Genomic DNA, 22,147 nt, shown 5'->3' on the forward strand with positions numbered 1-22,147 from the left:
AATGTTAAAAAAAGAAATGGGGGGTGCCTGGCTGGCTTAGTCAGTAGAGCATGCAACCCTTGATCTTGGGGTTGTGAGTTTGAGCCCCACATTAGGTATAAAGAGTAAAATAAATAAATAAATAAATCATCTACAATGCTGATTTCTTAAAGAAAATAAGTTTTAGAAATCACTAGGACTTGGGGGAATCTGATTTTTTATTTCCATCTCAAGCAGCAGTAGTATAACTAGGACAGAATTCCTTTATCTCTGAGCCATTCTGCTGAATATTTTCCAGGTTACTCTTGCTTCAGCAAACTTGGGTAGGTATAGCCAGGAGAAAGCCAGAGGAAATAGCCCCCCCAAATCCAGATAGAGCTTCTTATTTCTAAGAATTTATTTTAAGGAAATAATTGATTGGTATAGAGTGTGTACATATGTGTACACACACACACACACACACACACACACACACACACACTTCTGTATGAGAAATAAATCTAGAAAGATATATATACCAAAATCTTAATAGCAGTTTTCTATGAGTGGTGGGATTTTGAGTAATAAAAAAAATATTTTTATCTTTATTCTCTAGGTTTCTATAATATATATGGACCTTGTGTAATAATTAGAGGAGGGACTGAGGTATTTTCCAAAAGTTTTAAGTACTTGTAAGTTCTAGGAAAATAGCTATGCCAAATACAAAACTTTTAGAAGCAAACCAAGTAACGGAGGATATAATTTCAGACTCCAAACTCACAGACTGGCTCTGTGAAAGAAGTTTTTAAAAAAGTATTATATGCCTTTTAATTTTTCTTAATAATTTATTTTCTCCACTCCAAACTATTTCCCCACAAATGATTAATACTTTGGATACTTATATAGTTTCTGCCTCCAAAAATTGTGTTTCTAGTTTCTTTAACCCTGATGATTCTGTTTTAAAATTCTATTCCTTCTTATCCCAAGGTCTAAAATCCTATGTCTAGGGGCGCCTGGGTGGCTCAGTCAGTTAAGCGCCCGGCTTCGGCTCAGGTCATGATCTCACAGTTCGTGGGTTCAAGCCCTATGTCGGGCTCTGCGGTGACAGCTTGGAGCCTGCAGCCTGCTTCGGATTCTGTATCTCCTTCTCTCTCTGATCCTCCCCTGCTCGCACTCTCTCTCTCTGTCTCTCAAAAATAAAACAAAAAACATTAAAAAAAAAAAACATTAAAAAAAATAAAGTCCTATGTCTAGAAGAACAAAAATTAAGACAGGCACCCCTTTTCCCCCCATAGCTGAAAAGAACATATGTATATGTATGAATATATATATCTTATTTATAATCATTTTTTATATAGTTATCATGCATATAACATACAGAGCCAACTGTTTAGACACAGAGGCCATCATCTTGAGAATATGATTACTAGCTTCGAGGCCTGGAAAATGCAGCTCACCATGTAAAAATATCTCACCACGAGAAATCAATAATTTTCAAAGCTGGTAAAATTAATGCCAATTCTATTTCCTTTAAAAAAAATTGAAGCTATAGGTAGATTGACAGGTTAGAGAAATACTTAAATCAGTACTAACTGGACAGCTATTAAGCTTACCTTACAGCTTTGAAAAACTCTGATTTCTTGTGTGTTTCAGTGGTGAGCTGCATTTCCTGAGTCTCAGCCGACTTCCCAGCAGGAATCCCAGTCTGATGAAGAATCAGCAAAAGGAAGCCCTCACTGAGAGACACACTGGTATCATTCACTGAGTGGAGACAGTGAAAAAGTAACATGTTTCTAAAGGCAATTTAGATTTTGAGTATATTCCCCTACAAAGTAAATACAGATTTACCTTCCCATGGCAGAAGCAATGATTAGTTTCCCTTGAAAACCTGACTGTTTTTTATACAAAGCATTGGTTTAACCCTACTTACCTCTTTGTGATGATTTTCATCCACCACAGTTCACCCCTTAACTGCTTTTTTATCATTGTTATCACTTCCCAAAGCTGTGAAAATCAAACCTGGAAATCTAGTGTAATCTATATAGCAATATTTTTATTAAAATGAAATGAACATTTAGTACTTTGAAGAAAAATATGTTTTCTTTCTTTTTTTTTTTAAGTAGGCTCCACACCCAGTGTGGGTCTTGAACTCACGATCCCAAGATTAAGAGTTGCACGTTCCACCAATGGAGCCCACTGGGCACCCAAGAAAAACATGTTTTCTAAAATGTCTTTAACAAAGCAGTTCACAAGAAATCAATCATTTGAATACAGTTCTAGCAACTATGTCTTAGAAAGTAATATAACTTTTGAAACATTCTGATATATATGCTTTCATGGATGATTCTGAATTGTAAGACTTATTGTATTTATTGCCCTAGATACTGCTGTCAACACAATACCAGCAACCACATGCACCTTTTTAAGTTTAAAATTAAGTTAATAAAAATAAAAAATTTAGTTTCTCAGTGCGTTAGCAACATTGGACCTAGAACATTTACACTGGTGGGAAAAAAAATCTATTAGATAGCATAGTTCTAAATAAAGCATCTAAAGAGAGAGTTGTTATAGTTAAAGGACTACTCACCTGGTCTAAGGAGGTGTGGGTGTGTGAAGGGGCTGGGCTGGCCTAAGTATCGGTTTGGAATTCTCCTCTCTGCGATGGGCTGGAGGGAGTACCTTCGCCGAGAACATGACCTGCATCCTGAAGGAAAAATAAAGAGAGTAGAATGGAACAATAATCAAGAAAGTTCCCAGAGTATATATACATTTATCAATTTCTAGCAGTTGGATGATCTAGAAAAATGCAAATTAGTATCTCCTTCAATGTTTATATAGCACTCCCTTTGTGCCAGCCAAGGCCTGTTCTGGGCCCTGGGAAAACAGAAATGAGATCATTTTTACCCTTAGTGACTTCAGTCTACTTTAGTATAACAGAGGTACATATACAAAGATTATGACTATGGTTGAATAAGGAACTATGGGAACAGAAGGAAGGCAACAATCAAAAGCAAGGAAGGGGTTAGGAAGTGTTTCACCGAGGTAGTGAGAAGCTGTGTCCTAAAATTCAGAAAAAGAGAATTAACATTTTTATTGAGAATACACGAAGTATGAGAAAACATGCTATCTCATTTAATCTTGATACGTTCGAGGCAGATAAAATAATGTATAAAAATGCTTAATCACAGTATACAACAGACACTAATATTAGCTTTTGTTCAACAAGATTAAGCATGGGACTAGAACACATGCTGAAAAAAGACAAAAGAATGAGAACTATTTGCTCTGATCTTTAAAGAACATCCAGTTTATTTATTATTTTTTTAAATTAAAGAAAAAAATTTTTAATGTTTTATTTAGTTTTGAGACAGAGAGAGACAGAGCACGAGCAGGGGAGGGTCAGAGAGAGAGGGAGACACAGAATCCGAGCAGGCTCCAGGCTCTGAGCTGTCAGCACAGAGCCCGACGTGGGGCTGGAACCCATGAATGTGAGATCATGACCTGAGCCGAAGTTGGAGGCCCAACCGACTAAGCCACCCGGGGAACCCCAAGAACGTCCAGTTTAAACTGGAGGTGAAGTGAGACAAACCACTGGAACACTACCTGGCGAGCGCCATGCTGGACTCACTCACAAGGTGGTCTGAGAGCACAAGCACTGAAACAGTACTGTGGGATGGGTGCGATGACAAAGACAGGCACTCAGTGCTCTGGGGAACACAGAGAAGCCCACACAAGAGTGTTGGTGTGGGACTGTAGCAAGAAGTAGGGGAGGCCTGCTCTGAATGAGAATTAGTCAAGGGTGTCTAGCAGGCTCAGTGGGTAGAGCATGCGACTTGATTTTGGAGTTTTAAGTAAAAGTCCCAAGTTGGGTGTAGAGATTACTTAAAAATAAAATCTTAAAAAAAAAAATCAGCCAAGTGAAAGAGAAAGAGGGGTGTGGAATGTATCATAAATGAGATTACAAAAGGGAAGTCATAGAAGGCATTGCATATGTGTGTACATGCGTGTGTGTGTGTGTGTGTGTGTGTGTAGAAGAGAGAGTTTCAGGTCAGTGCTGCTGGAGGAAGGTGAAAAGATTAGAAAAGTAAGAATCAGACCATTCTACCAAATTAAGGAATTAGGATTTTAATTGCCATCATCACTGCTTTTCTACAAACAAGGAATCAGACTCATAGAAGTAATTTGTGCAGTGTTACAGTTAGTAATGAGGAAGCTGGGGTTCAAGCCTAAGTTAACTGAACTCTGAAATCTTTATCCTGCTGCTCAGTCCTCTGTTGATCCCCAACACGATCAGTACTACATAGTCTCCTTGTGAACATACAATTGCTACAACAGCAGCATAAGATATCTGGATCAAGTTAAAAGTTCCTGTAGGGACTAGGTAGTATGAACGAGATGTATATATTTGGTGAGTTAAGCATCTTAAATGTTAACTCTGAATTAAATTTACAGAGAATTACTGAAAAAAATTAGAGCTTCTTGGATGATTAAAAATACAGAAAATGGTAAAGGTTTCTAGGTAATATGAAAATATAGCTAAAAATAGTGAAAATGAGAAAAAGGACAAAACAAGTATTTTCTACAATCTGTGTTTAGAAAATGAACAGAATACATATTAGGGGATATGTCTAGTCTATACAAACTGAAAGCACAATAAAGATGAGGTAAGCAATTTACAAAAATACAGGGGACAAAGGAACTTCCTAGAGGACAATACAGGGATGTAATTAACAAAATCCAGATGTAGGTAACACTGTAGGACAAAGAACTCTTTTTTGCTCATAAGTTTTATAGCAGGTAGGGATGGTAAGAGATGGAAGGAGGAATCTGTAGATTAAGAACACCTTAAAAAATATCATCAACCAATTGTATTATGTGAGCCTTATATGGATCCCGATTCAAGCAACAGATTATCTAACAAGTATCCACTCATACTATTTACTGTATTTGTGAAAAAAATTAGAAATTTGGAGAATAATTGCATATTTGATAGTATTCGAGAAATAATATTTACTTCTTTAAGGTGTGATAATAGTGCTGTGGTTATGTTAAAATCACATCCCTTAGAGATACAGACTGAAATACTTACAGATGAAGAGATAATCTGTATTTGTCGCAAAATGTCATGGGGGTGGGTGGGCTGGGGAGAAGATGAAAGGGGATCTGGGTGAAAGCAGCCTAGCCATGAGCTGGTAATTGTTGAAGCTGGGTGATGGGCACATGGGAGTCCATTATGTGCTACTCTATCTACTCGTATAGGTTTGAGCCTTTTCATAATAAAATAAAGAACAAAAAAGGATGAGTTAAGCATACAGAGACAGGAAGGAAGACATAATCATCTGCAAGGCAATCCAAGACAGAGTTAAAGGCGGCATGGTACAGTAGAAGAAAAATGCCAGTTCTATGGTCTATGTGATTTCGGCATGTTACATAAATTCCTTTGTACCACTTCTTTACCTGTGAAATACTGCAGTTAATATTAGGTAGTGGCTTTCAAGCTTGTGAAACTAAGACTCACAGTAAGAAACATATTTTACATGGCAACCTAGTATACACATATAAATATGATATAAAAATGTCACTAAATAGTATTCTCTGACACTTTTCTGCCCTATTTCATTAAAAAGTTTCTCAGTGCACTAACATGATTTTATCACCGCAATGTCTTGAATGGTGGCCCCCAAAAGATATGTCCACATCTTTTTTTTTTAAGCTTATTTAGAGAGTGAGAATGAGAGTGGGAGCTGGGGAGAGGCAGAGAGAGAGGGAGAGAATCCCAAGCAGACTGAGCTGATAGTGTCTGACAGTGTGGAGCCTGATCTGGGGTTTAAACTCATGAACTGTGAGATCACAACCCGAGCTGAAATCAAGAGTTGGTCGCTTAAATGACGGAGCCACACAGGTGCCCTGCTATGTCCACGTCTTAACCCCCAGAATCTGTGGTTGGTAATTTATTTGGAAAAAGAGTTTTTGCAGATGTAATCAAGAATCTTGAAATGAGGACATCATCCTGGATCATCTGGGTAGACTCTAAATTCAATGACAAGTCCTTTTATAAGAGGAATGCAGAGAGAGAGATTTAAGACAGGCAGACAAGAGGAAACAGAACAGGAAGAAGGAATGGGGACATATGGAAGTTGAGATTGGAGTGATGTGGCCACAAGCCAAAGAACACCTACTGCCACCAGAAGCTGAAGAGGCGAAGAACAGAAGAAGAGATTTTCTCCTAGAGCCCTTGGAAGGAATACAGACCTACTGACACTTGACTTCAGACCTCTGGCCTCCAGGACTGTGAAAGAATTCTGTTTTTTTCAGCCACCATGCTTGTGGTAATTTGTTATAGCCCCTCGGGAACCAATACGATGACTTACTAAGAGTACAACCTGTCACTGGAAACCACTGCACTAAAAGGCTGTAATTCTGTGCCGAGGGCGGCTCCAGTTTGAGAGGAGGAGGATGTGCAGATGCTCAATAATTTTTAAGAGCATAAGGGGATCCTGAGACCAACCTCCATCTCACGCAAACATCAGGTTCCCTACGTGTTACTTGCAAACACCTGCAGAAATGACCTTTCCCGATGCATAATGGCCTTTGGCCCACTTTATTTTTTAGGTATTTGACCCCTGACAGTTGTTTCTTGAAAGTAGAGAAGGCACAGGGAAGAGAAGATAATGGGTCATCCGTGTACAGGAACGTGTTGGGACAGTGACTGGGATGGAGGATTATGAAGAAAAGGAATACAATTAGGAGTATAGCAGAACTCCCTGAGTTTTTTTCACCTGTAAACAAACTCTTGTCCTAATCAAAGCTCCATTATAGGAGCTTATTAATCAAAATTCATCATAGGATGCAGCTCCTTTTCCTAATTACAACAAATAGAGGCACAGTATATTTAGTACTTTCAAATCCCAGCATCAATGCTAATAATAAAGATCATGATGAAAGCTGATATTACTATTGTTTATTATATCCCAGAAAGTATTCTAAGGACTTTCATGTATTAGCTTATTTGATCCTTATAAGTTGTGTAATGTAACTACTATTCTAAACTTTTAACTTATTTTTGAACTAGTAACATGTTCATATGGATCAAAGCTCAAAAGATATAGAAGACTGACAGGGAAAAGCCTTCCTCCCACACCTGTCCCCACGTTAACCGGTATCCCTTCCTTGAGAGAGCCAGTATTATCATGTTTTCGTTGAAGCCACATCTATACATATACATTTTAAACTAATAGTAGCATGCATGTTTGCGGCAGGTATTACAGTACTGTCCATTTAAAGATGAGAAAAAAAGACACAGAAAAGTTAAGGAACTGGCCCAAGATGAAAAATTACCGAGACAGAACTAGGATTTGAACAATCTACTTATTGAGCCCAAACCATTAGACTATATTGTCTACGCTACCATTTTGGCAGTAAAATAATTGTAAAATGTTAACCAATTATCCTTTCTAAAAATTTTCAATGTTTATTTATTTTTGAGGGAGAGACAGAGAGACAGAGCATGAGTGGGGAGGGGCAGAGAGTGAGAGAGAGGGAGACACAAAATCTAAAGCAGGCTCCAGGCTCTGAGCTGTCATCACAAGCCTGATGCGGGGCTTGAACCCACCAACCAGGAGATCATGACCTGAGCCAAAGTTGGACGCTTAACCAACCAAGCCACTCAAAAGCCCCTCAATTATCTTTTTTTTAATGTTCAAATAAAGTAATACTAGAATATCCAATCCATTTATTTTGGACCACTTCCTAGTACAGGAAGCTTAAGTCTAACAAATGCAGATAAATAATACCTTTACCTATATTTAAGTAAACAGGATTTTTTTTGTTCAATATCATATATTTAGTAGCAAAAATGGTATGTCGAGTCCTATTTCTAAAATCCAATTTGATTCAAAGTAGGGCCAGTTCCTTAGTATAGACACTCCTCAGTTCACCTGGACTACTATATCTCCTAACTGGTCTGCCTTTCTCGGATCTTGTCTTTCTTCTATAACTCATCCTCTATAGCTATACTATTTCCAAAGTGATCTCTCTAGTCCTTTGCCCCAATGTCCTCAAAAGTACTGTCCACTAATTCATGTTTAAATTCAGGATCTGTCCTTAACATTCCAACTTCCTACACTAATATTATATGCCCAAAATCTTCTATCTTTCAGAATACACTTCAAACCCTAGCTTAGCACCCTTCATGATCTGGCCCCTTCATGATCTGGCCTCTGGCCTAATAATCCTCAAAAGAATATTATTACAGCCACATTTGATGAGCTCTAGCTAATTAGTCTGTACTGTAACAGTATCTGCCTTCAAAAATACAGTTCTCTTGTCTAAAAATGGCTTTTGCCTGCTTCCATGAGCTCAAAAATTAGCTCAAACATCACTTACTCTAGGAAGCCTTCTATCTCTTTTAATGTTTACTTATTTTTGAGAGACAGAGCATGAATGGGGGCGGAGCAGAGAGAGAGGGAGACACAGAATCTGAAGCAGGTTGCAGCCTCCGAGCTGTCAGCATGGAGCCCAATGCATAGCTTGAATGCACCAATCGTGAGATCATGACCTGAGCTGAAGTTGCAGGCAGATGCTTAACAGACTGAGCCACCCAGGTACCCCGGAAGCCTTCTCTTATAATTCCCTATCCTTACGGATTCTGCTGTAAATGCCCCTCCTCAATCTCATGCTTACTTCTGTTTTAATTCCTACTAAACTGCACATAATAGCTTATTAGTTTGCCAGTCTATTATAAACTTTTGGAAAGCAGGAATCATTTGTTCTTTGACTTTATTTCCCCAGTGATTGGACTGGGATATATTTTGAAGGCCACAAGTCAACAAGTCTGCCTTTTGATTAGATGCAGGGAGTGAAGAAAAAAGAAATGAAGACAATACTCAGGCTTTTTGGCTTGAATAACAGGATAGATGGTTGTACCATTAAATGAAATGGCGAAGACTGAGAGAGATACTTAGTGGATATTCCAAAAGAGAGTTCAATTAGGCAATCTAAAGTTTGAGGGGGAAACTAACAGGCTAGACATAGGAAATAAGATGTTACAAGTACACAGATGGTATCTAAAGCCCTGGGACTCAATATTACCTACACAGAACCGTGTAGCTTAAGTCTAGTTACTATTATAGTGTGAGAAGAAAAAGCACAGGAGAAAGGAAGCAAATTAGAGGAAAGTGGTTTTTAGGAAGTTAAATACGTACTTAATAGAGGAAGTGCTCACCCGTGTGAGGACAACTACTGGATTTGGAAGCACAGAAGTCACTGGAGAGTCTGACAAGAACAGTTTTATTTATTTATTTAAAAAGTTTTTTCTAATGTTTGAAACACACACACACACACACACACACACAGAATAACTTGGGGAGGGGCAGAAAAAGAGGGAGACACAGAATCCAAAACAGGCTCCAGGCTCCAAGCTGTAAGCACAGAGCCTGATACGGGGCTCAAACTGGTGAACCACGAGATCATAACCTGAGCCAAAGATCTCAAAAACTACGTGGGCTGAAATCAAGAGTCAGTCGGTCAACCGACTGAGCCACCCAGGCAACCTGAACAATGTTAGTAGAGTATGAAAGCAGCCAAAATGGTAAAAGGAGGTCTAAAGACACAAACTTTCAATTATATGATAATAACTTCTGGGGGGTGTATCTACAGCACAATGGCTATAGTTAACATCTCTTCATTGTGTATTTGAAAATTGCTAAAAACATAGTCTCTTGATCTTGGGAGTTGTGAGTTCAAGCCCCACGTTGGGCAGAGTTCACTTAAAAAAGGTCTTAACACAAGAAAATATGGTAATTATGTGAAGTAATGGATGATAATTTATTTTGGTAATCATTTTAATATATATATACATAAAAAACCATTATGCTGTATACTTTAAACATGTTATATGTATGTAAATTATATCTCAATAAGACTGGGAGGAAAAAGTAGATGCCAGATTGGAATGTGCCAACAAGAGAATAGGATGGAAGAAGGCAGAAACATTAAACAGAGATGAAAATTTTGAGCAGTTTTACTGTAAGGGAATGAAAGAAAATGGCATAGCAGCTGGAAGGGGTGATAGATCAAGGGAGGGGGAATAATTAGAAGCAAATCCTTGTTTTATACCTTCACACTCTACTGAAGTTAGTTTTTCATTTTTTTTTCAATTATATGAATTCCTTGAGAGAGAATTTTCTATTTTCTAACTCCTCTCTGTATCACAGGTTCTCAATATATATATATTTGTAGAATGTCTAGAACCCAGATTTCTAAATACTGGTCCAAAAAATGCAGCAGGGTAGAAAGAGTAAAATTTGGAATCAGATTCAAGTTCAAATATCACATTTTTCACTAATAAGGTAGATAGCCTTAGACAAATGTATTTTAAGAAACTCAGGTTTCTTTTGTGTGGGAAGCTGCAAAGATTCAGCTGATCGACAGGAAGTGTCGCTCCCTGTGGGGTGCGGCCAGAAAAACAAGATTAACCGTCTAGAGGCCAGGGATGTGTATTTCCCACTCAGGGATTGGAGACGGCCAGACAGGGAGTAGCCAATAGAACAAAAGATCAACCGCATTTAGGCTTAAATTGGTGTCAATCGCGCCCCTGCCCAGCTTCGAAGACGCAAGTCTGGGCTCTCCTTTAGATGCTGTGTTTGAGGGGCGCCTGGGTGGCTCAGTCGGTTAAGCTTCCGGCCTCGGCTCAGGTCAGATCTCACGTTCGTGGGTTCGAGCCCCGCGTCAAGCTCTGTGCTGACTGCTAGCTCAGAGCCTGGAGCCTGCTTCCGGTTCTGTGTCTCCCTTTCTCTCTGACCCTCCCCCTCTCATACTCTGTCTCTCTCTGTATCAAAAATAAATAAAACATTAAAAAAAAATTAGATGCTGTGTTTGAAATTTCAGTTTCGGTTTCCCCTTTTTCTAATAATCATTTGACCCTGTTTCCTAGCAACCAACCTAGGTCAGTTTCCTGCCCCAAACCCTATAAAGGTGTGGATATTTTCTCAATAAACTGGGCTTGATCAGAAACGCTTGTCTTGCCTCACTCTCTGTGCTCCCTGTCCTGCCCTATTCTCTCTCCCTCCCTCAGAAACCTGATTTACCACCCCTCCGGCCCGGGGCGGGAACAGACATTTTTGGGCACAAAATATTTATTTTCTGGAATGCTGGTACAATTACATGAGAAACTGTGTAAGTCACTGGGTATAATGTTTGACCTAAAGATGGTGCTCAAATGATTTTACTGTTATTATTATTATTATTACTTTCAATGGCAGGCAAATACAATCATGTGTATACCACACATATACGTAGACATATATACTACAGAGAGTTGAAAAACCAATCACACTACCGTTTTTTTTTGAGGGGGAGCATGTATCACATTATCTCAAATCATTTCATTTGTTTTCTTATTATTCATACTTCCTTAATGAATGAATTATGCTACTTGAAAATTGCTACTTTTTAATATTATCTTCATCAGTAGTTAAAACTGTACCTTGCACAAAGTAGGAATTCAATAATATGTACTGAATACATAAGTGTACAATTTTCAAAATCTTTACATGTTTTAAAGTTGTAAACTTTTAAGTGGGTAAAGATACCATCATTTCAAATGATTCAATACTGGCAGGCAGAAAGCTTATATACAATGCTTCCTCCAGGAAGCCTTCCCTGAAACACCCCAAGTCTGGGCTAGGTGTATCATAAGATTGCTTAGCATCCAGTGCTTCCTCCATCATAGTCCTTATACTGTAATCGAGTTGTTTGTGTTTCCTATGGAATTGTCTCTTGACTGAAATAAACAAATTATATCAACTACTTGGATACTTTTTCATGTAGTTCTCAATTTCTTCATTTTTCAAAACCAAAACACAGAACTGGAAAGTTACTAAGGCTCAGCAGCCTGAAGGTCATGTCACGCAAGGGGCATGCTGTGGCTATCAACAACAGGTCTCACTAGTTGATGAGGCACTGTTGGAGGCATCGAGGGAAATATAGGGGAAACAGTCCAGAGGGCTCGGGTCAGTCTGGTAGGACTCTGGACTAGCTTTATTTGGAAGGTCCAGTCCCTACTCCAACCCCAGAATGACACCATAAGGCAAACCTCCCTGACATAAGCTGGTAATTCTGCTTGCCTCATAATCAGTGTCCTAATGTCTCCTAGCAGTGTCCATGAACATTGTCTTCAAGGTAAAAAGTGCCTATTTGCAGTCATTGCCTCTACCACCACCACCAGGAGCTTGAGCTGAGAGGAAGCTACGGTTTTCACTACTCACACTCAGAACACCCCCTTCAAATGATCTGTTAAAACATGGTGGGTTACTATGAAGTTCTAGGAGTGCAGAGCCATGCTTCACCTGAGGACATTAAGAAGGCTTATCGTAAGGTGATTAACTAGTTGTTATATAACCTTCTAATTTCTGTATAAGTCTAATTACGTGAAATAGAAGTTGGGGTTTTGATTTTTTACTTTGCATTTCTGTTTGGAGTGTAATTGTAATTACTGTAGTGTAAATGATGGAAAATAATTGCATATGTTAGAAAAAATAAATAAACAGGAAAAAAATTAAAATTAAAAAAAAAGGCTTATCATAAAGAGGCACTTAAATGGCACCCTGATAAAAATCCAGAAAATAAAGAAGAAGCTGAGAGAAAATTCAAAGTAGTAGCTGAGGCATACGAAATACTATCAAATAATGAAAAATGGGATATTTATGATAAAAAATGGCCAAGAAGGATTAAATGGAGGAAGCAGAAGTCATTTTGATGATTTTTTTGAATATGGCTTCACATATAAAGCCAGATGATGTCTTTAGAGAAATTTTTGGTGAAAGGAATCCATTTTCATTTCATTTCTTTGAAGACTCACTTGAGGACCTTTTAAATAGTCCAGGAAGCACCAATGGAAGCAGGGGTGCAAGATCCTTCACTACCTCCAGTGAATATCCAGTTTTTGAGAGATTTTCTTCATATGATACAGGACATACACCATGTGGTTCACTGGGCCATGAGGGCCTTAATTCATTCTCCTCCTAGGCATTTGAAAATAGTAGGATGGACAACTACAGATCTGTTAAAACTTCGGGTAAGACTGTTAATGGCAGAAATACAAATACAGAGAGAATTATTGAGAATGATCAAGAAAGAGAAGTTGAAGATGATGGCAAGATGAGGTCCTTCCTTATAAATGGCGTGGCAGATGAAGAGGGCTTTGCAGAAGATTACAGCTGGAGAAGAGAGTCATTCAACAATTCTTCACCAAAGTCCTACAGCCCCAAACATGTAACTCAATATACTTCTGTGGACAATGATGAGCAAGATACACCTTGGGTCACTAGCAACCGGGATCCCTCTATTTTCTCAGCAGAATTCAAAGAAGGTGGTAAGAGGGGAAAAAAGAAGCATAAAGAGGTGCAGAAGAAGTCAACCAAAAGGAATCGTTAAATTGACTCTTCAGGCACACTATGTTCATTTAACAATTAAACACGATTCTTTGTGTGTTTTGGTTAATCACAGTTTTATAGATAACATTTCCTTAAAACTATCCTGATATTATGTTTTTAACATGTTTAACAGGATTGTGGACCTGTGGTCAGTGTTGTTTAGATTAGGTATGTCAGAAAAAGATGAGGTTGTTGTGAAAGTGATGTTAAGAATTTGGAAAACAGGAAATACTATTTTACTGTTTCTGAGTGGAACATTTACAAATCATAGTTTTTCTTTAGCAAAATTTATGATCTATTTCATTCCTTTTATCTATTGAAAACTGATATACAAACTCCTGAAATCTGTACAGCATTAGAAGCTAAAATTTATTACAATACACAAGTTCAGACTATGTAATTATTCATAAAGTGACTTTTTTCCCAATAGAGACAGAGCATTGCACACATAAATACATTATAAATAAAAATTAAAGTATAAAATATTTTTTAAGTTAAAAATAGCCAGAGTTCTATTTGCACTCCCATGTTTACAGTAGCACCTATTCATCACAGCCAAGAGGCGGAAGCAACCCAAGTATCAATGAATGATATACATACATACAGCGGGACATTATTCAGCTTTAAAAAGGAAACCCTGTTACATGCAACAAAATGGGTAAACTTTGAAACATTACAGTAAGTGAAATAAGCCAGCCATAAAGACAAATTCCTTATGATCTACTTACATAAGGTAAGAAATTCATAAAAACAAAAAATTGTGGTTACTGAGGCAAGGGAGGAAGAGGTGTTGTTAATAGGTATAGTTCCAGATTTGCAGGATGAAAACGTTTTGGAGGTTTGTTTCACAATATGTATTTCAAAACAACATGGTAAATTTTACGTTATGTGTATTTTACTACAATTAAAAAAGAAAGCTGGGCTTATCCTGGATTTCTCAGAGCAATGTGGCAATATCACGCATGGCAGGCCCCAAATGATTCACTCCAGATAGGAAACTTTCTGTTTTCTCTTTTAGTATATACTATGTACAAAGGATCTACAAATACATTACTCTAACACACCTTTACCCACTATAATTTAAGGTTACAATAGAAGAAAAATGAGTTACATCAGATATCGAGCAAGTGGTCTTAGCTAAATGTTTTCAGACATTTTAAATGAGCTTAGTTTAATTTCAAAATAATTACTTCTTAGTTTCCTCTATTTTATTTTCAAAATATATTACTTTTCAGCCTATGATTATTATTCGTTCATTCATTCAATGGTATTTTTTGAAGACCTACTTCTTGTCAGGTACTTGGGATACAGTAATGAGTAAACACCAAAAATCTTAGCTGTCATGGAGTTTACAAGCTGAGAAAAACAATAAACAAATACTATATGAAATATAATGATAGTCATAGGTTTTAAGAAAAAAGAAATAAAGTAGGAAAAAGGGACATAAGTTTCGGAGCACAAGGGCTGAAATTTTAGTTAAGGTACCGAGGGAAAAGTGATAGCTAACACTGAGTAAAGATGTAAAGAAAGTGAAGGAGTTAGCAATTTGGATATGAAGTAAAAGAAAATTATAGAAGGAACAGCAAGTGAAATGTCTCTAATGCAGAATGTGTAAGGTGTGTTGGAGACTCAGAGATCACTATGAAGGAGTAAGAGAACAAGCAGATGAAGTTAGATAACAGGAGGTCAGATTATGCAGGGACTGCTAGATCACATTATGGACTTTGTTACTATAGGTGGGACAGGAAGCCACCCAAGGCTCTGAGCAGAATGACTATCTGACAGGTTTCAACAGGCCCACTCTGGCTGCTGTCACTGAGAAAAGACTCAAAGTAAGCAGATGCACAAATAGGGAAATCAGGCTATTGCTGTAATAGCTTGGTCCAGGGTGGTGGATGTAGGAGGAGGGAAGAGTGATCAAATTCTGGATATAGTCTAAAGGTATGGCCAAATAGAATTTACAGACAGGCTGAATATTGGGTATGAAAGGAGTCAAGGTTTTTTGGCTTTGTACAACTGAAGAGAGGGATTTGCTATTATCTCAGATAGGACTGCAGGTGTTGAGTTTTGGACATGCTACATTCGAGATGCCTAAATTTATTAATGGAAAATAATTTCTTGGATTGACTTGCATCCTCCATATTCCTTGCCATTGCATTCTTATGTTTATTTTTTTCTTTTTCAGCAAAAAGATCTATTATTGTACTATTTTAATCTTATCACTTAGAAATGTAATGACTGCAAATTTTAATGTGACTAAAAGATGGGAACAAATAATCAAGCAAAACTAAAACCCAATCACCTTCAGCAAAATACAGTTTAGTGGCATTTAGCAATGCAACAATTCTGGAAACCACAAAAGATTATAACATCTACTCTTTAAATGACTGCTAGAGTAAAATGGGGACTTTTGTTTAACATTGTTTTGGTTGGTAGATAGGGAGGAAATTCTATAGGGAGGTTTGGGGACAATTTGCATTTAAAACTTATTTTCAGAAAATGAAATCATAAAAGCTTAGAGTATTTTAAATGCTTTTATAAAATGTGATATTTAGTAAATATCTGTCATGTACGTGGGACAACTCAGAGTTGGAAAAAATGCAGTTTTCTAATAACAAAACCAAAACCCAGCATCTCTAAAAATAGAAAAATGTGCTGACATGTCCTCTAGCCCATTTTCCAACCTTAAATATTCAGATTTTATCTTACCCAATAGCTTAAAATTACTCATTGGTTTCCCACTGCCCAGAGGAGTGGGAATATACAAGACCCTTCATGAGCCAACCACCACCTTTTTCTCCCAACTTTGTTTATTTTTGAGAGACAGAGGAAACACAAACAGGGGAGGGGCAGAGAGAGAAGGAGACACAGAATCCGAAGCAGGCTTCAGGTTCTGAGCTATCAGCACAGAGTCTGAAGTGGGGCTTGAACCCACGACCCATGAGATCATGACCTTAGCCAAAGTTGGACGCTTCACAGGCTGAGCCGCCCAGGCGTCCCACCCAGGTGTCCCCCAACTCATCTCATCATATACATCTTCTTAATCACCTCATCCTATACATCTTATGCTTGAGCCCAGCTTTTTCCCAAATATGTTCTAAGGGATACGAATTCAAGACTCATTACAGAAAAAGGGCCCATGGTCAAACACAGCTTGCAAATTACTGTCAAATACACTTCTTTCTTAAAGACTCAGAATTAGTCTGTTATGTGCTTGAGGAAATGCAGATTTCCCCCAACTTATTTAACCACAAAACCATTTTGGTTTAATACCTGCTAACATGCCTAGGAACATATTTCAAAAAAGCTCCCCCAGGCTTACTGATGATTGCAAAGCTTTGTTCCATGCCTTTGCATATGCTCCCTCGGCCAGGACGGCTCCCTCTAGTCTCTTGGTAAAAGCCTTTTTCCAAGTCTCATCTCTCTCCTAACATTATGGGGCATGGCACATTTCCTCTTGGCCCCTCCCTGCTGTCAGGAAACACCTACTGTTTTTTTGTTCTCCCCAGCACTGTTATTATGAGTATGTTCTACTACAGTTACTTGCTTTTTTATCTCCCATGATGGTGGAAACTATGCTCCATGTTCATGTGTGGTGCTCAATGTTTGCTGAATGAATTAACTGCAAGCAGGCTTTTAAAAAGTTATTCTCCACTTATTCAAAGTTTCCTATTGTACCCAAACCTCTATACTCAAAGGCTCTGTACCCACAGCCTTTCTAAAGGGCAACCAAGAGCACCATGAACATTCAAAGTTCTATTTAGGGGTACCTCAAGTCAGTAGAATTTTCAAACTCTGAAACTTAGTAAAATCCCAAAATGACATTTTTTTCTTACAACCTATTACTGCCTTTCTTGAGCCCTTATGTCACTTGAGTCAAGACTATAACAATTCATGGTTATACTGTCACTTATCTTTTGCTTATCGATCACTTTGACTAGAGAGTAAGCAACTCCAGGGAAGTGCAGATTCACCTACAATGACTACCAAAAACTTACTGAATGAAGAGAACATTCTTCCTAGCTCAATAAAAAGTTCCCAAAGAACTCTACTAAGCCAGAGTTAAGAACTAGTGGCGGTATAACAGGAAAAGGACTAGATGGTAATTTTACAATTAAAATTGCTGACTTGCAACTTGTGATCCTGGGCAACAGGATCCCGTGTTACTTTCAGTTCCCCATTCATAAGTTGAGGACATCCACCCTAACTTACGATTTGTGAAGATCCAAGGAGATCTCATTAATTCAGAATGCCAATACATATCATGATACTAACGTTAAGAAGTGGTTAAATTTACTTAATGCATTGAGGCAAACTGAAACATAATGAACATGTATATATATTTAAATTTTTTAGTGTTTTTTAATTCATTTTAGAGAGAGAGAGAGAGAGACAGCGTGAGCAGGGGAGGGTCAGAGAGAGAGGGAGACGCAGACTCTGAAGACAGGCTCCAAGCTCTGCGCTAGCTGTCGGCACAGAGCCAGACGCGGGGCTCAAACCCACGAATCCGCGAGATCATGACCTGAGCCGAAGCTGGACGTTCAACCGACTGAGCCACCCAGGCGCTCCTGAATATATTTTTCAACCTCTTGGCATGTATACTCCAGTATCTAGTCCTAAACTTTCATTAATGAGGTTTTACACAAAGCCTCAATAAATCCAAACAAAAAGTCATAAGCAAAGGATGGTTCCAGCTCTAAATCATAGATTGTCGCTTCGGTGATTTAGGCGAACTATATACACCTATTCAACTACTCCCATGGCTTTCTGTAGCTTAACTATTAGAACCAAAGAGCAAGTTCTGTGCACTGGAGAACGATTATTTTTTATTTTTTTTACAGGAAGAAATCTTGATATAATTACCACCCCATTTTCCATAAAGTACAACATCACAAATAATACTCCAAGACATAGATTTGATTTCATACACCGTTTACTTACTGACCAAAACCCCTGAAATATGATCCAACGGCAGATCCGCCCGCAGGGTAGATGATTCAGCTTTCAGTGATAGAGGTTTATGTTCATCAGATTAAATGGTCACGATAGAGTACACCCTAAAAGAATGATCCCATAATTCCTGGACTCCTTCATCTTGCCTTTACCAACAGGGCTTTCAGACGCTGAAAAGCCCAGGGAGTATCTCCAAGCAGTACCTCTTCCGAGAGGAACTGCTCAATGATTTATTACTAAACATGTTTCTTGTACATTCTGTAGCCAGCTCTCAAGCCAACTCTTTGAAAACACGAAAACAGGACTTTCGATAACCTAACAAAAACAAGAGCTACTTGATGTGAGACACTTTGTCACCTAAGCAAGTGATAACTGAGCCAACGTCTGGGAGTCGGAGTAACTCTGAAGACAGCCCCGCTGGGGGTTGGCACACACTTCCTTTCGGCAGTCATTCCAGCTTCCCACAATACCTCAACGGGAGGGAGAATAGGGCCCACCCGTTTCAAGAAGCAGCAGGTAAAGAAGAAATCCGAGGAGCGCACCAAGGGTTTGGGAGCGGAGGCCCCAGCACGAGAAGGGTCCGCCAAACCAGGGATCCCCAAGACCAATTTGGATTCCTCGAGGGCGCCTCAGGTTTCTCAGAGAGCAAGCCCCGGAAGGGACACCGTGGGAGGTGAGTCTAACCTGAGAGGCAGCGGGCGCCTGGTATGGCGGGAACCAGCCTAGCTGCTGAGAGCAACCAAGTCATGACGGCCCTGCTCACGCGGCGGGAAGGTATACAGAGAAACAGCCAGAGAAGCGACTGTCGGCCGAGCTGCGTCGCCAGGAAACCAAGCCAAATGCCCCTCCCCTTCCGGCCGGCGCCGCTCGCAGGGCTTTACTTTCCTGACGGCGCTGAATGCTGACGTCACGCCTAGAGCTATGGTTGCCGCTCCTGACGGAGGGCCTATTTGGCGTCCTGTCGTCGTGCTCCGTTAAATGCCCACAGGCACTGAATGTCCGATTCTCAATGACTCCCAGCAGGGGCTGATATTTCTCATCTCCTTAAAAGCACCATATGGGGGGGGGGTGATCCATCCCGAGAACTGGCCCCAATGTTTAGAATATAAGCCTACGTGCTTACAGGCAGGCACCAGCCTGAACAGCCGCACTTCTAGAAGGTTCTAGGCAGTGCGCAGGAGCAGTGGTGGAGGGAGTAGGAATGGACAGGCGAAGACCGGGGGTCACGAGACCGTTGGGTAGGAGGAGCCAGCGGCCGGGGAGGTTCTAGTCTGTTCTGCCTCGCGGCAGCCGCCCCCTTCCACACGGTCACGCTGAGCTAGTACCCGCGCCTGGAATCGGGCCGCAAGCTTAGCCGCGCCCGCCGCCGCCTCCAGACCATGGACCCCCGCAAAGTGAGCGAGCTTCGGGCCTTCGTGAAAATGTGTAAGCAGGACCCGAGCGTTCTGCACACCGAGGAAATGCGCTTCCTGCGGGAGTGGGTGGAGAGGTGAGCCCCGGGCCGCGGACCGTTGGGGGTGGGAAGTAGGACGGCCGGAGCGGGGAGCTGGGCCCCAGCGGGCGCGGGAGGACGAGCGGGGAGCTCCGCCGCGAGGGCCCGTCGGGTCGCCTCCTCTTTGTGGCTCTCCCTGGCCGGGGAAGGGAGGCGACTTCAGGGGCTAATGGAGGACCGGGAAGCGCCGATAGTACAGAAGCGGGGACGGGGAGGGGGTGGTCACAGCTCGGTCCCCTCACCCTGAGGTCGCCCGGGGTGTGTCTTGAGCCAAATATAAATGCAGACGGTTGCAGGGACTTGGGCGCTGTGGGCGCGGTGGTGGGGAGGGGGAGCTGCAAGATTTCTCTTTCGCGTGGAGTTGTTTTTCTTGAGCTGTCTGGCGTCCTGCTTTGGTCGCAGTGACACATGGCTCTTTGACACACTACGTCTTTAAATAGTGTTTAAATAATGATAACTTGCTATATAATGAGTTGTAATAAAAACAGTAGCACTCTTTGGCTACCTTTGAAATTTAGAGCGATCCTAACTGCGTAGAATTATTTTGGGAATCCCTGTGTCTCCGTAGTAGCAGTGCTATCACATTTAACACTTGAAAAATGATTTTTCAAAGACCAGCGTGTTACCATGATCTATTCTTGTTATCCTTAAATCTGGAGTACTTCGCTACGTGCGCGGAATTAATTGAATAGGCATTGTGCCAGATGCTTGAAAACCGTGTAAGTGCAGTTTATTTAGTGATACAGAAGAATAAATACGGAAATTTGTTGTAATGTTTACCATGTATTAGAGATTAATATTTTGCACATCGGAGGAGAAATTAAGGGAGAAAGGGAAATCTTTCCCGAGATGATTTTAAATCACTGATAGTGGTGAGGAATTTAAAAGATGAAACACAAACACAAATCACACCTCATGGTGAAAATACGTTGCGGCAGTGCAGTGCAACGCAACGTGACTCCTTAGAGGTGCTACCCTGAATGTCGATTTTTTTTTATAGGGGAGGAGGAACGCACGATTACCAAATACTGGAAAGAGTATTTTTTCCAACAAACTCCTCTAAGAAAGAAGCTGAAGTTAAAATTTTATCATTGGTGTATATAGTGGTAAATTTTTTTTCTCTAAGAAGTTTCTCAGTCTTCCTCCACCAGTTTTTGAACTAGTGTTAAGATTTTGCTCATGCTATTAACGTAAAACTGAGAACACTTAGAATTACTGTTGTAACTCAACTGTTGTTGACGATATTAACAAGAATACCATCTTGTAACAGAAAAGGCTGAAAGATGCTGATTTCAGGACTTGTAATTTAGACCTATAGTTTAGTCATTTGTTTCTTACTGAATAGCTTGGTAATCTCAATGTCTCAGTTAAGACATTAGTATGTTTTTATTCTCTTATATTTACTCATTGAAAGAAACATCCTACAACTAAATTGTAAGATTCCAGTAAAGTAGCATACATACCACGGGAGAGTTTAATATTTGGCATCAAGAGTGAACATTACGCTGAGTGTATACAGTGTTTTCCGCTGCTAAAGAGGAAAAAGAGAGTTAAAAAAAAAAAGGTTAAAACGTCTCTAAGAAAATATAACTTGCGCTGGAGTGATTATGGCTGTGTAGAGAATTCCAGTTTAAGGTCTGCAAATTATTGTCAGACATTATTTCCAGAAAATATTTACTGTATCTTTTTTTTAATATTTCACATTGGTAATTCCAACTTCTTTTCCTGGTTCCACGTATATTTTTCATGTGGCATCCTAAATTTTGGGCTTCAGTATGGAATGAAGCGTCTTGGCACATGTGGGGCCCTATTTGGAAGCTTTTGTAATCTATTTTTTTTTTTTTTAGGAAAATTCAAGAAAGGTTTAATAAAGACAGTATTCTTTTTTTTTTTCCATAATATTTTATTGTCAAATTGTTTTCCATACAACACCCAGTGCTCTTCCCCTCAAGTGCCCACCACCATCACCACCACCTGTCTTCCCCCCTCCCCCCTCCCCCCCAACCCTCAGTTCATTCTCAGCTTTCAATAGTCTCTCAAGTTCTGCATCCCTCTCTCTCCCCAACTCTCTCTCCCTTCTCCGTTCCCCCTGGTTCTCCATTAGGTCTCTCCTGTTTTCCTGCTAGACCTATGAGTGCAAACATATGGTTTCTGTCCTTCTCTGCCTGGCTTACTTCACTCAGCATGACACCCTCAAGGTCCATCCACTTTCCTACAAATGGCCATATGTCATTCCCTCTCATTGCCATGTAGTACTCCATCGTGAATATATACCACATCTTCTTGATCCATTCATCAGGTGATGGACATT

General features: G+C 39.7%; 3 protein-coding genes across 4 annotated transcripts in view; 2 read left to right on the forward strand and 1 right to left on the reverse strand.

Moving 5' to 3' along the window:
* XPNPEP3 (X-prolyl aminopeptidase 3) overlaps nucleotides 1-19,245 on the reverse strand; it is a 72,579-nt gene extending 53,334 nt beyond the window's left edge. The window contains exons 1-3 of one of the 2 annotated variants that reach the window (XM_029955750.1): nucleotides 18,337-19,245; nucleotides 2,546-2,662; nucleotides 1,572-1,719 (exon numbers count right to left, since the gene is read on the reverse strand). Coding sequence is in view for 1 of the 2 variants with exons in the window: in XM_029955749.1 (XP_029811609.1) it covers nucleotides 2,546-2,662; nucleotides 19,029-19,092 (181 nt within the window). In the remaining variant the exon portion in view is untranslated. The remainder of the gene's footprint in view (nucleotides 1-1,571; nucleotides 1,720-2,545; nucleotides 2,663-18,336) is intronic. The other variant, XM_029955749.1, reaches the window with a different exon arrangement.
* Nucleotides 12,128-13,430, forward strand: DNAJB7 (DnaJ heat shock protein family (Hsp40) member B7). The gene is given in 5 exon segments (XM_029955755.1): nucleotides 12,128-12,334; nucleotides 12,548-12,667; nucleotides 12,669-12,745; nucleotides 12,747-12,806; nucleotides 13,137-13,430. Coding segments are annotated over 5 exon segments (588 nt in total). The 5' UTR covers nucleotides 12,128-12,259; the 3' UTR covers nucleotides 13,393-13,430.
* Nucleotides 19,246-19,549: 304 nt separating the features above from the next.
* ST13 (ST13 Hsp70 interacting protein) overlaps nucleotides 19,550-22,147 on the forward strand; it is a 33,241-nt gene continuing 30,643 nt past the window's right edge. The window contains exon 1 of the mRNA XM_029955753.1: nucleotides 19,550-19,833. Coding sequence (XP_029811613.1) covers nucleotides 19,724-19,833 — 110 coding nt within the window. The 5' untranslated portion in view covers nucleotides 19,550-19,723. The remainder of the gene's footprint in view (nucleotides 19,834-22,147) is intronic.

This window comes from Suricata suricatta, chromosome 10 (assembly GCF_006229205.1).
Source record: "Suricata suricatta isolate VVHF042 chromosome 10, meerkat_22Aug2017_6uvM2_HiC, whole genome shotgun sequence".
Classification (NCBI taxonomy): Eukaryota; Metazoa; Chordata; class Mammalia; order Carnivora; family Herpestidae; genus Suricata; species Suricata suricatta.